The following is a 14,232-nucleotide window of genomic DNA, read 5'->3' on the forward strand; positions in this document are numbered from 1 at the left end:
ATTCAGGTAAACATTTGACTCCTGCAGATGAATTAGTGTGACACATAGATCTTTTAGTCAAGTTTGTTCCTACAACTTACTGAACACAAAGCATTAATTCAAATTGGTGAAATTGTTTTCTGATCTGGGTGGCTACATTCTAGAAAGCAAAGTTCCACTTTTTTCAATAAAGGAAGGTATTAGTTTAAGAATTACATATAGGTGATCAAGAACTAAATGTTGAAATTCATAATTAATTCATGTTGAATGCTAATTGCTAATTGGAATATTTAATCATAATTTTTTTTATTTAAAAGCTGTTCTGTATGAGTTGATATTAGGGATACACACGCATACAAGTAATATATTCTGTTTTGCATCCAGGTAGCTAAGCACTAGACCACCTTTCCTCTCATTTTCAAATAGAAATAAAGGTTAGTTGACCCTCTTTGCTTTGGTCTGAAGAAACCGAAATATTAATTTCCAAGTGCTATTCACTCAACTAATACTTGCTAGGTATTATGGTATTCCTCGCACCCAAGACGACATTTTTGGATAGCAAGAGGTTTGACTATAATTAGCCGACATTTGCTTATTTCAGTTAAGACTCTGATCTTGTCCTGAAGCAAAGGTTTGCTAAAATTAACAGGATTGCATAAGCCAAGTTCAAATACAAGAAGAAGTCTGATTACCCCTTCAGAAGTGGCACTATATACCTGCTCCCAATCTCCATCTCTTTATTTTGCAAAAAAGAGAAACAGCTGTGGTTCAAAGTTGGGGATGTTGCGTGTCGAGGTCCCCAATCCACCCCCCCAAATAACTCACAACAGACACGTAATTTTTGTTTAAGATTTTTGGCACGATTTTGGCCACAACTTTATTAAAATACAAACCGTGAGTGGTTGTTTAGGCATTGGTTAAGACTATCTGTCCCCCCACCTGGGGACAGAACTGACTTCCGGGCACCACCGAAAGACAGTGTGGGAAAACAAGTCGGGGAGAAATTGGAGCTGAGCCACAGACCCTCAACTCTCACCCGCCTGCTCCCCGAAGGCTTGCCGGCCCTAGTCCCATTCCAAGGATTGAACGAAAAGATGGCAAGCCCCAGGATTCCTTTAACGGAATTCCCTTTCCGCAGCAACCATGGAGGGGCAGGCACAGCCTATCCTAACCCCTCCTCCACCAGATTTATAACCAGTGCCTAACCACAACCTTAGAAGTTGTGATGATTTGCTACGCAGTAGGCAAAAACCACCCAGCCAGCCAATTTGCCAGGTGGAAAAATTCCTACCAGGCCCCTGCTCAAAGGCAGACGACCCCATGACAGGCATAGCAAGGTCAACGCAACAACCCCTTACTCTAGGGCGGGTGGGCAGAGTATTTAAACCTTTTTACCCCTCCCACCAAAATTACAACATAACTTTTCCCCCAGCAACTCAGCAATCCAATCACTGCCCCCTGGGCATCTTGGAGAACTTACCCGGCAACAAAAGGGGTGGCTCAGTAGACCCCACCGCAACACGTGCTCTCCCTGAAGGAGAAAACGCTTTGTGAAAGAAGAATGTGTTTTCACTTTAAGCATGTGTGACAAAGCTTGGCTTCAAACCTTCTTGCTTCTGTGTGGTTTGGGTTTTTTATTTTTATCACTTCTGTTAATACAGTGTAAGTTTAATTGCTCAATATCTTTTGTGCCTTACATTTAATTTAGAACATGCTGTGCGCTTTGAAACAAACCACTCATCTCAGCAGGCACTTGCTATATACTACACTTTTAGCCAAGTCCTACACACCTTGCGGCATCAGGTATCCTGCAGAGGCTAAAGGGTCATGGGCTTTTTTTAAAAAAAAACCCCAGCCCCAACCATGTGGTCAGCATAAAAGGTAAAGGCCGCTGAGACCATATAATACCGGTCTTGAAAGACCTACACTGGCTCCCAGTACATTTCTGAGCACAATTCAGTGTTGGTGCTGACCTTTAAAGCCCTAAACGGCCTTGGTCCAGTATACCTGAAGGAGCATCTCCACCTCCATTGTTCTGCCTGGACACTGAGGTCCAGCGCTGAGGGCCTTCTGGCGGTTCCCTCACTGCGAGAAGCCAAGTTACAGGGAACCAGGCAGAGGGCCTTCTCAGTAGTGGCACCCGCCCTGTGGAACACCCTCTCACCAAATGTCAAAAAGAAAAATAACTACCAAACTTTTAGAAGACATCTGAAGGCATCCCTGTTCAGGGAAGCTTTTAATGTTTAATAGGTTATTGTATTTTAATACTTTGTTGGAAGCTGCCCAGAGTGGCTGGCGAAGCCCAGCCAGATGGGCGGGGTATAAATAATAAATTTATTATTATTATTATTATTATTATTATTATTATTATTATGGACCCCTGTCCATTAGGTCCAGTCGCAGATGACTCTGGGGTTGCGGCGCTCATCTTGCTTTACTGGCCGAGGGAGCTGGCGTATAGCTTCTGGGTGGGTCATGTGGCCAGCATGACTAAGCCGCTTCTGGCGAACCAGAGCAGTGCATGGAAATGCCATTTACCTCCACGCCAGAGCGGTACCTATTTATCTACTTGCACTTTGACGTGCTTTCGAACTGCTAGGTTGGCAGGAGCAGGGACCCAGCAATGGGAGCTCACCCCGTCGTGGGGATTCGAACCGCCGACCTTCTGATCAGCAAGCCCTAGGCTCTGTGGTTTAACCCACAGCGCCACCCGCATCCCATGTGGTCAGCATAGCCTCCAACAATTCTCCGATGACAATAGGGATGTCCTAAATAACAACAACAATATTGTTATTAATACTCCACCCACCTGGCTGGGTTGCCCCCAGACACTCTGGGCGACCTCCAACAGACATCAAAACATAATAAAGCATTAAGCATTTTTTACAAAAACTTCCCTATACAGGTCTGCCTTCAGATGTCTTCTGGAGGTTGTATCTTATGTCTTTGGCTCAGGGGTCACATAACTCCATGCTCTCCAACATTTCCCCAAGGAAAATAGGGGCATCCTACCATATCCTCCAATGTTTCTCCAATGAAAATAGGGGAAAACAGGACATTCTGGGATCAAATCAGAAACCAGGATGGCTTCCATAAATCTGAGGTTGTCCCTGGAAAACAGGGACACTTGGAGAGTGTCACTGGTCTCTAAATAGCCACATGTGTCTCCAAACATGAGGGCAGGGTATGGAAGATGCCTGCTTAAAGGGAGGGAACAGAAGTAGAACAGCACTTCCCAAATGGTACCTAATTATTTTTTTTGTGCGGGGCATTTTGTTAAAAGCACTTGGAATGTTTTAACAAAATACTTGGTAGCACAAAATAATTGGCAATAATTGGGGAAGGGCTGTAGTTCAGTGGACAGAGCATATTCTCTGGAGGCAAAATGTCCCAAATTTAATCTCCAGGGAGAAACCATGGCAAGCTGTTGCCAGTCAGTGTGTGGACAAACCGTGTTCTCCCTAGCAGAGAGCGCGTGTTGCGGTGGGGGATACAAGCCACCCATTGTTGCTGGGCGGATTTGTCGAGAGACCCAGGCAGTGAATTGGTTAATTGGGTCGCTGGGGAGAATTGCTTGTTGCCAATTTTGAAGGAGGGGTCAGAGGTTTTAAATGCTGGACACCCAGCTTTGGGTGTCCTCTTGGCTGCTGGCACCGGATCACCCGCCCACCCTCCCTGTATTGGGGTTGTTCGCTTGACCTTGCTATGCCTGTCATGGGGTCGTCTTCTTTGAGGCAGGGGCCTGGTAGGAATTTTGTCCATCTGGCTGATTGGCTGTTGCCATTTGGTTTTTGCCTACTGCGTAGCAAATTGTCACAACTTGTAAGGTTGGTGGTTAGGCATTGGTTCAAATTGGTTGGTGGAGGGGTAAGTGCCTACCCCTCCAATGGTGGTGTGGAAAGGGAATTCCATTAAAGGAATCCAGGGGCTTGCCATTCTTTTCGTCCTTGTCCCTGGCATCAGACTTGGGACAGGCAAGCCACTAGGAGCATGAGGGTGAGAAGCGAGGGACTGAGGCCCAGCTTCATTTCTCCCCAAAATTGTTTCCCTGACTGGCTTCCGCTGGAATCCGGAAGTCAGTTCTGTCCCTGGGGCAAGGACAGATAGTCGGAACCAATGCCAACCACTCACGTGTGTGTATTTAAATAAAGTTGTGGCCAAAATCATGCCAAAAACCTAAACAAAAATTGATGTGTGAATTATTGGGGGGTGGCTTGGGGACCTTGACACACAATATTGTGCTAGATGGACCATTGGTGTGCGGAAGGGTAAGGCAGCTTTTCATGACCCTACTAGAAGCCTCTTGGGTTTGTTCTCCAGATGTTTCTCTCCTAGCTTGTTGTTCTCCTAGCTTCCTCGCTAGGAGAGGAGCAGCAATAAGCTAGAGGCATCGAATTCTCTGCACATATTCAAACCAGTTTCTTCTCTTGCTGCACTCCAAAAGAAAAAGAAAAAGAAAAAGAAAAAGAAAAAACAAGGAAGGGAGACTTTGGGGTGTTATGTTTTCTGTGGTGCACTGATTTGCTGGTAAACCCATGTTTTGAAATTACAGTGGTGCCCCGCAAGACGAATGCCTCACAAGATGGAAAACCCGCAAGATGAAAGGGTTTTCCGTTTGCAGAGGCGCTTCGCAAGACGAATTTCCCTATGGGCTTGCTTCGCAAGACGAAAATTCTTGCGATTTTTTTTCGCTCCAAAACCCCTTTTTCTGAAGCGCTAAGCTGCTAAAAGCATTTTAGCAGCAAAACCGCTAATCCCTTAAGCCTTAAAAAGCCGTTTTTAGCCCTTAAACTGTCAATAGCGCTAATAGCGCTAATCCGCCAATGGGCTTGCTCCGCAAGACGAAAAAACCGCAAGACGAAAAGACTCACGGAATGGATTATTTTCGTCTTGCGAGGCACCACTGTATTATTTAGGATATTCCCATAATTTTACACAACAGGTCTTTCTGAAACACAGGCCCTTCTTATGCAATCAGATCACTGGGCATCTGATCTTCTCAGCAGCTGAAAGCAGCACCATTGCGTATGGCGGCCACAGAATTTGGCCCATAATTAGGAATTGGATGTATTGGATATTTAATATCATTCTTTTGGCCTTCTAGATGAAGAACATTACAAAATGGTGCATGCGTATTAATAGGCATGCATGTGGTTTGCATATCATGGGATTGTATTGTGAAATAGGTAGCAGAAGGCAGGGAGAATCTTTATGTGAAGTTATTAGGCATGCACAGAAGATGCTTTTAAAATCTTGCTGCTGCTATTTTGCATCACAGCGATTTTTTTTTGAAAACTTAAAAAGCTGCATGATGGATTTAAAAGATTGCAAAATTGAATGTTTATGGGGCCTTTCCTGATTTGATCATATTCGCGGTGATATGAAACATATTTTGCAATTGTTTTGTTGTTGTTTTTTTAAAAAAACTTAACAGAAGAAAGAGAATGAGGGGAAATCGTTTTACGCTGATTGGAAATATTACAGTTCGTAGCATGGCAATTTATTACTATGTAACGCTGTCCTAGAGTTTTGAATGTTCACTGGTTTTTGTGTGTCTGACACTCAAAACAGGGTCTCGCTGTTCAGGGATCTGTAACTCGGTATTTGTAGCACACGGAACATACAAAATCTGTTAAAGGGCTACGAACTGGCCTCAGGACCTTGCAAAAATGCATCCTTTTCTTTTTCTTACCACAAAATAAGGGCCACAACTCTGTTTCATAGTAAGTAAAACCTAACAAAGTATTCAGCAATAGATGGAAACACTTATTCAATAAGCTTTGGGTATGGCTTGTGGGAGACCACTCGCCACACAAGTTTAAAAGCTTGCCCCCATTGAGATGTATTTCTTTTTACACACAAGCCTAATTTATATTACGAGCTAATGGCCTGTATCTTCTTATGGCAGTAAAAAAAGTAGAGAATGTGAGATCCTTAAGCTAGATTTCTAGCTGCTACTAGAGGCATATAAAATAGTGGCTTAAATTGATTTTTTAAAGCACATTTCCTCCTTTCTTTTTAAATACCCAAACAGTTAAAAAAAAGAATTTTGTGTTAATAATAGGACCAAGATCAAGGAACAGTAATCTCAAAACTGGGTCCACTGTGAATTAAAGGAGATGAGTCATTAAACCTTTTTGTTGAGAAAGCGGGGTGGTCGGGAATGGGGGGGGGGGCAAGAGAAAATAAAGTCATACTGGAAATGCTGACACAGACCCATAACAATAGCAGTTCTGCCAGGGATTACTTTAATTCAAAAAGCAAATTGTGCTGTTGTGTTTTTAGTTCGAGTGGGGAAAGTCTCCAGAGGAACAATGTTGCATGAGGAATTTTTTTATATATTTTAAAAAGAACACTTTATTTCCCATGTCAAGCAATACATTTAAATATCGATTATGCATATGACTTCCTGGAGATGTGCTACTCCAGAAAAAATAAGGTGGAGTTTGCCAGAGGCACTCTGGCATGCTTTTGCTGAAGGGGGGGGGGGGGGCAGGACGAGATTGCTGGCTCCATTTAACCATTTCTTGCCCGCTGTTGTTAATGATGATAACATGACAAAAAATGGGGGGGGGGGACTGTTAGTTCTGGAGAAGCAGCTACCAGCAAAAGTAAGAGAACGCAGAGTGCAAAAAGAGAAGGAATAAAGAGGCAGATATAAATAGTGGAAGGATAATCTGGAGTAGGGAGAATATTTCTTTAATCGGTGTTGTTGTTTTTTAAGGCAAGCAATTAGAAAAGCAGATAAGTGAAAATACTTTGCCTGTTCTGTAATATAAACTGGGGTGGGTTATAATGAAATCATGCAAAGAAAGGGTGGCAAGATCAGTGTGCATCTGGAAGCAGAACCCACCGTGTAATTCTAAGTTGATTCTTTCTGCTTTTCTTTCTCTCTCTCTCTCTTTTTGTCTCTTCCATAATATATCAAAATCACTGAGACTGCCCTCCTGAAATCATTGCCTTCCAAACAGACATGTATAGAACTGCACGGCAAAGAAAGAAACTGAAATTGTTTCATGCACCAAGTCCAAATCAAGCACAGACGGATTCAAATTCAGAGAGATAATTTTTGGAACATGAACGCCCTCACACACGATGCCCAGTCGTGCTAGGGTCAGAGACGAGTTCAGCTGCCTCACACCTGAGCCAGAGTTGCTTAAGTTAGGAGTGGCCAGACACTTCCGATTCCCACTTTTTCGTGGAAAGCCCCCAAGTGTGCTCATGGCATTCTGATCTATACGACCAAAACCCTTTCTTCAATAAACACCAGCTTATTATCAAGCGGAAAGCAGATATACCTGTGGATAGGGATAAAAGTGAAATGTTGACATTTCTGCCTGTTCGACAAAACTCACAGAACGGCACCTACTGCATCTGAAACGCTGGTGTGGATTCTCTATCTAACTCTCTCCCCCCCCCCCCCTATCAGCCTAACCTTCTGTGTTGATACATGAATGCTGGTACCCACTTACAGGGATGCCAGATGATCAGTGCAGAATGAAGGTCCCAGGAGAAAAGATCACATGGTTTTCTCTGCCCTGTGACGTCACCAGCAGATGGCATGGGTACCAGCTCTGGCAGTTGGCATCAATGTCACTTTTTAGAGATCAATGAGATAGTGCAGATATACACAGATCTAGACTCCAGGAGACGATGCGACAGACAGATTGAAAAAGATTTGGAAGGCAAAAATGAAAACTGGCTATTGAAAGACTTTTTTTTAAGGCCAAGGTAATGCAAATTCATTTATAATACCGATATAATATTTAACTGCAACTGCTGAGAGTGTGCATGCAAGTATGCGAAAGGCACAGGTTACAAAGCTTTGTGTTTTATGAATTCTGTGTTTCCTTCTTCTCCATCTCTTTCAATGCTTCTTAAATGGTTGTTGCATACTTTCACCGATTATGTAATACCGTAAGCGGGCTATGGACAATACTCAGAGAGTTACATCTTTTGATAAGGGGCTTAGTTTTGTTTTGTTTTGTTTGGGTTTGTTGGTTTGTTTTTTTAAAAATGTGCATGTTCAAAACTCCCTCACCACCTTGTTTGCGAATATTGCATTTGCGTATTTGTTGGCCAGTTTGAAAATCCTGATATATGCTGCTTGAAAAGTGAGTACAGGGGCAGGAACAATACAAGGGGAAGCAAATTGTTTCTCTCTCAACACCCCCCCCCCTTCCCCGCTTTTCATTCTGAATTCTGAACACACGTGCGCAATTGCAGTCAGAATCCTCAGTCCATTCCTGTCAGATATTAGCTGGAGGGAACCGTCTGTTCCTTGAAGAACACAGATGCTGCGATAGAATGTGATGGGGTTTAGCTTCGCTTCTGGTTTTCGTTTTGTTTTTTAATGGAAAAAAAAACCAGTTAATTTTAAAATTGGGAAATTTTGTTTCAGATCCCCCCCCCCGCCTTCTATAGAATAAAAAGAAAGCGTGCAATTTATTGCCAAAATGCCTTCTGCAAATGTTTGGTATTTACACTATCCTGCTTTAATAGGAAAGAAATAATCCGTGTATCACACATTTTCATACCGACCATTAGAAAAAGCCTCTCTTCGTATTAATTGAGTCACTGAATGATTCATTTGCCTTCTTTTCCATTTTAATTCTTTTCAATCAGTTCAGACTTGATTGTGGTGATTTGTGGAAGAATGTGTGCAAACAAATAACAATTAAAAAGTTAAAGGCATTTTCACTATTACCGAACAGATTAATTTTATTTTTTAAGTCTATTACCTAGCCTCATTTGAAACTCTAGAGTTCTTGGATAGTTGCAATGTATGCATTTTATAATTATTCTTTATGAATTGCACATTTTTAGATGTTCTGTAAATTTGAGTTTAAAAAATAAAATAAAAAGGGAAAAGAATTGATTTTAAATTTAACTTTCCTTAATTGCCAATGTTTTTCTTCTGATAGTTATATTGCATTTTTGACGTAGACTTTTGGACCAATTCAATGCATAAATATAGCAAATGATAACAATTTTGAAGAATTGGCTGCATTTGTTCGATGTTTGTGGGTGTATATGCACCTACCGAAATATGCACAAGTCATTATTCTCAGTACTGGTAATTATGTAAAAACGTAACTGAAAATATGTATAATAAATGTAACCTTCACAAATGGCTACACTTAAAACCTTGTGCTGGCATTCTTTCAGGTCCCGTAAGATTATAACGCCATGTTAACGGTACCATTTGATGAGTCTGCTGTAGTGCCAGAGTCCCAGATGTGCAGAAAGTTTTCCAGAGAAAGTGAGGACCCGAAGCAAATCAAGAAACCCGAAAGCTTTGCAAAGCAGATTGCGCACCAAGGGAAAAGCTTCAAACGGTCGACAGCGGAAGATACAGAGAAAGAGGAGGTGGAAGATGACCGAGAGGAGGAAGACGAAAACGGTTTGCCCAGGAGGAGGGGCCTCCGGAAAAAAAAGACCACCAAGATGAGAATCGAGAGGGTCAAATTCAGGAGACAGGAAGCCAACGCCAGAGAAAGGAACCGAATGCACGGCCTCAACGATGCGCTGGACAGCTTAAGGAAAGTGGTCCCTTGTTACTCCAAGACGCAAAAACTGTCAAAAATAGAAACTTTGAGGCTGGCTAAAAATTACATCTGGGCTCTCTCCGAAATCTTACGGATTGGCAAGAGGCCTGACCTGCTGACCTTTGTCCAGAACTTGTGCAAAGGTCTCTCTCAGCCTACCACAAACTTGGTCGCAGGATGTCTACAACTCAACGCCAGAAGTTTCTTGATGGGTCAGAGCGGGGAGGTGGCCCACCACGGCCGATCTCCCTACTCCACTTTCTATCCCCCCTACCACAGCCCAGAGCTGAGCACTCCCCCAGGTCACGGGACCCTGGACAATTCCAAGACCATGAAACCCTACAATTATTGCAGTGCTTACGAGTCCTTCTACGAGAGCACTTCTCCCGAGTGCTCCAGCCCCCAGTTCGAAGGTCCCTTAAGTCCTTCCCCAATTAACTATAATGGGATATTTTCCCTCAAGCAAGAAGCAGCTTTGGACTATGACAAAAACTACAATTACGGCATGCATTATTGTGCTGTGCCACCCAGGGGTTCCCTTGGGCAGAGTTCTGTGTTTAGGTTGCCTGCAGACAGCCACTTCCCTTACGACCTACATCTGCGCAGCCAGCCTCTCACCATGCAAGACGAATTAAATGCAGTTTTTCATAATTAATGAGGGAAAGTGGAAACAAACAAATAAATAAATAAATAAGCGGTCATTTACCTCTCTTCTCTAATGATGATAAATCTGACGCTTTTGCCCCGTCTAATCGGTGCACCTCTACTTTAAAAAGCAAAAAGCGTGTTTGCTAAGTTCTATAGTGTGTCAACTATTGTGGGGCATTTTAAAAAAAAATATCTCTGTGTAAACAATTAAAATAATAATAGATAAATAAATGATTTTACTTATCAGTATTTAATTCCAGATGGAACTTGGTAAGCACTGTGAGATTCTGTTTTAGCCGGATTTCTTAAGGTTTAATTCCCCCCCTTCCTATCCTGTTTGTTCCATTTTTGCTGAGCAGTGTGTCTAAATAAAATTGTGGAGCCAAGAAAACGCACACTGTGTCTAAAAGTCTGCAACAGTGTTTTAATTGTACAGTAACTATACCAATGCATGCTACTCAGATCAGATGAGTTTAAAAAAACTGATGTATTTATAATAATTAGAAATGATATATTATGTAACGGAGAAGAGGTGATTTTTTAAAAAACAAAACTCTCCTGAATTTTTTTGTTTAAGGAAAAACTGTCGCAGGCATCATGAGACATAGTGGAGATGGTGCAGCAATATTTTAAGCTATGCAACAAAAAAAGAAAGTGCATCTAAGTAAAACGAGTGGTAATCATTGATAATTATTCAGCTTAAAATTTGAAACATTTGCTGGCAGGGGCTACCTATTATTTTTGAATGTTTTTTCTCACCGTTTTGCATCCATCATTTTACTATAAATCCCATATGGTATCTGCACTCCTTTTGTATTATTCTGCCTTCACATGTAAAGTTTGTTAGAATGTACAACTGTGTTTTTCATTACTTCTTTTAAATGCAATTAAAACATAAATGTTTTCAGTCATCACCATCAGCTATGATATAAAGTCAGCTATGTCATACTGATTCAGTATGGTCATATCGATGGACCTTGGGTGCCTTGTTATTTTTGTGCAATGTTATTATGTTCATACTATTTAGGAGGTTTGTGTGACACTGAGAGAAAAGTTTGATCCATTCAATTAAACATCCCAGATAAGTGTGCTCAGGACTGGAACACTAAGGAGGTAAATATCACTCCAAACAGCCCATAGATAAGGTGCCATGAAAATTGAGAGCTACAGATCTTTTGCTCTCAAACCCCATCCATGCTGAGTTTGATAAATTGCTTGCAAATATTTCAGTGCAGGATTGAGATTACATCTGATTAGTTTTTGGATTAACATATTTGATATTCTTGATCTATTCTCAGTAATAATTTTTAAGACTTGATTAAAGGAAATCTGAGGATGAGGCGGGGGAGGGGGGAAAACCCAGCAGTTTCTGCAAAATATCCCATGGAAGTTCAGCAAACATTCTGTCGCTTACTGATTTTTGCATCTAGTGTTCATAAAAAGCAGCAAGAGAAGAATGTGGAAAAATATTTTCCCTGATTACTGCAATTATTATTTATACCCCGCCCATCTGGCTGGGTTTCACAATAATTTTGTGACACTTTCAGCCTGATCCCACAAAAAAACCCACAGATTTATCTGGACATTAGTCCTATGACTTCAGAAGAGTTTACTTTCATATATGTGTGCTTAGGGCCATTGGCATTATTTAGTATTCCATCTCAAACATGCCGAATCTATGGTATTAAGTAGCATTCCCAAGATCAGAAGCTAAGAGATCTAGGAAATTTTCTGGGTTTATGTATTCTGCGCTTTGTTTCTATAGGGTTATCTATGGCTAGTTCTCCATTTGGGAGAATGGTTTTCAGTGAAATTGTGTAGGGATATCCTATATTTTATCTTAGCTTGCAGCCCACCAGCCAGATAGCCTAGCAGGGGCTCAATACATCTCTTTTTGCTTTGGGGGGGGGCTTTAAAAACCGGGTAGGGGACTTATCCAACACCTGGCAGGCCTCAGTGTGAGACTGGTATGCTGCAACTTGCTTGGGGCTCACAAGTAGTACAAGCCGGAGTCTGGTTATTGTTCCTCCTTAAGCCCTTGATACTATTCTTGACTGAGCTACTCAGCTCAGCACATCTTTCAAGACTGGCTCAAACACATATATGCATCAATTGATCTCCCCATGTGCCTCCTTAACACTTCATAACTCCCAGTTCCGGGTCTGAGCCACTTCCATTGGAGAAGCATTGTGCTTTAGGTAACACGAAACTGTATTTCCACGATGTGGGATCTGCAGTGGCTCGGATCACGTTGCAGTCAAGAAGTGATGAATATGCAGGTGTTAACAGGTCCTCTGTGTGAAGGGGGTGGTAGCTTAAAAACATTCCGTACTTCAGCTGCATTAATAATATTTCATAGTAACACGACTGAGATCAGAGGGGGAAGCAGTTTGGTGATAGAGTTGCATGTGGCAGGTTCAATCCCCGGGATATCTGGTGAAAAGGATATTAGGTTAGCAGGTCTGACTTTGAGATCTTAGGATGGCTGCTGCCTCTAAAGTAGGCCAACGATCTGTCTCCATATAAGGCAGGTTCAGATGTTCTGCATTTGAAAAGCTTGCTGGTTAAAATGTCAACAATCTGATGTAGAATAGTCTTGAAGTGGTAACACAGTGTTGTTCCTGCTCTGCTGGGGTGGGGGTGGGGGGGTGGAGAGATTAAGAAAAGAGAGGAACCCCTGACTAGCTTGTATTTATCCTGTATTTAAGTTAAGCAAACAAAAGTGAAGAATTCACTGGCCCCCCAACCCAGAAAATTGCCATGACTAGTCTCTTCTGTGGTTGAGTAATTCTTACTCCTAGACAACCTAAAAGCAAATCTTGAATTCAGAATACAGTGGTACCTCGAGTTACAAACGCCTCAGGTTACAAACGCTTCAGGTTATAAACTCCACTAACCTGGAAGAGTTACCTCAAGTTGAGAACTTTGCCCCCGGATGAGAAGGGAAATTGTGTGCCGACGATGCAGTGGCAGCAAGAGGCCCCATTAGTGAAAGCACGCCTCTAGTTAAGAACAGTTTCAGGTTAAGAACGCACCTCTGGAACAAATTAAGTTTGTAACTAGAGGTACCACTGTATGTGTGTGTGTGTGTGTGTGTGTGTGTGTTACTAGAAGGTTGGGGAACACAGAAACCTGCCTTAAACCAGGTCAGACTATTTGTCTGTCTTGCTCAATATTATTTATATGATTGGAATCAGCCCTCCAGGCAGAGTGTCACACAATGTGCTACCATATCCTTTCACCTGGAGATGTCAGAGATTGAACATGAGATCTTCTGAATGCAAAGCTCTGTGTTCCTCCCCATATATCCCACAGACACTACAAAGTAAAGACCATCTTAGAAACCTTTAAGATAAAATGGATGTTCCTCCTCTTCCCCAACAGCAACTTGGTGTTTGCAGCTTGCGCCGATGTGGCCTTGGGCATAGGTTTGCCTCATGCTCTCCCCTGAAGCCCATGTTCTGCTCAGAGTACCCACAGTTATGGAATCCAGGCAGAGAGGGGAGAGAACAGAGTTGCCAACTTCGTTGGCTCCCGGTCTCAGTTCAAAGCACAGGTACCTTTAAAGCCCTACATGGCTTAGAACCCAAAAATCAGCTGGTGTGGCTTCTCCGATCTAGCCTGCCCTCTCATGATATTGCCATCACACAGCCTTCTCCAAATGCCCCCAATTTCTGAAGGATGGTAGGTGATAGCTGGTGAGAGGGCCTTCAAATGGCAACACTTTTAGAATGCCCTGCCTTTTCCTGAAGGCTACTCTAATGATTTTTGATAATTATTTTATACTATTTTGGGTGAGCCACATAGAGGTTTGGGGTTTTTTTGTTTAATTAAGTGGTCTATAAATTTTGGTAAATTAAAAAAAAATGTTACCGAAAACCTATTTGTTTTCCCCAGCTTTTGAACCTCCTAAGGAGAGGTTCTGTGTTTTATTCCACAATACTCTCTGAGTTTAGGCTGTTGCACTTTGCTGCTATTTCTCTGTATTCCCCCGACACACACACACACACACACACACACACACACACACACACAGACTAATGTAAGCCACCCTAAA

The 14,232-nt window shown here is 42.2% G+C and overlaps 1 protein-coding gene across 1 annotated transcript; it reads left to right on the top strand.

Annotated features, from left to right (window-relative positions):
• The first annotated feature begins 7,450 nt into the window (after positions 1-7,450).
• On the top strand, positions 7,451-10,293 carry NEUROD6 (neuronal differentiation 6). The gene is made up of 2 exons (XM_083406877.1): positions 7,451-7,710; positions 9,148-10,293. The coding sequence occupies exon 2, from the start codon at positions 9,169-9,171 to the stop codon at positions 10,180-10,182; it is 1,014 nt and encodes a 337-aa protein (XP_083263003.1). The 5' UTR covers positions 7,451-7,710; positions 9,148-9,168; the 3' UTR covers positions 10,183-10,293.
• The last annotated feature ends 3,939 nt before the right edge of the window (positions 10,294-14,232 follow it).

Source organism: Podarcis tiliguerta (assembly GCF_965153285.1).
Source record: "Podarcis tiliguerta genome assembly, chromosome: 12".
Classification (NCBI taxonomy): Eukaryota; Metazoa; Chordata; class Lepidosauria; order Squamata; family Lacertidae; genus Podarcis; species Podarcis tiliguerta.

Coding starts and splice junctions, on each gene's coding strand:
- NEUROD6 (XM_083406877.1), top strand. CDS start 9,169: ATGTTAACGGTACCATTTGATGAGTCTGCTGTAGTGCCAGAGTCCCAG.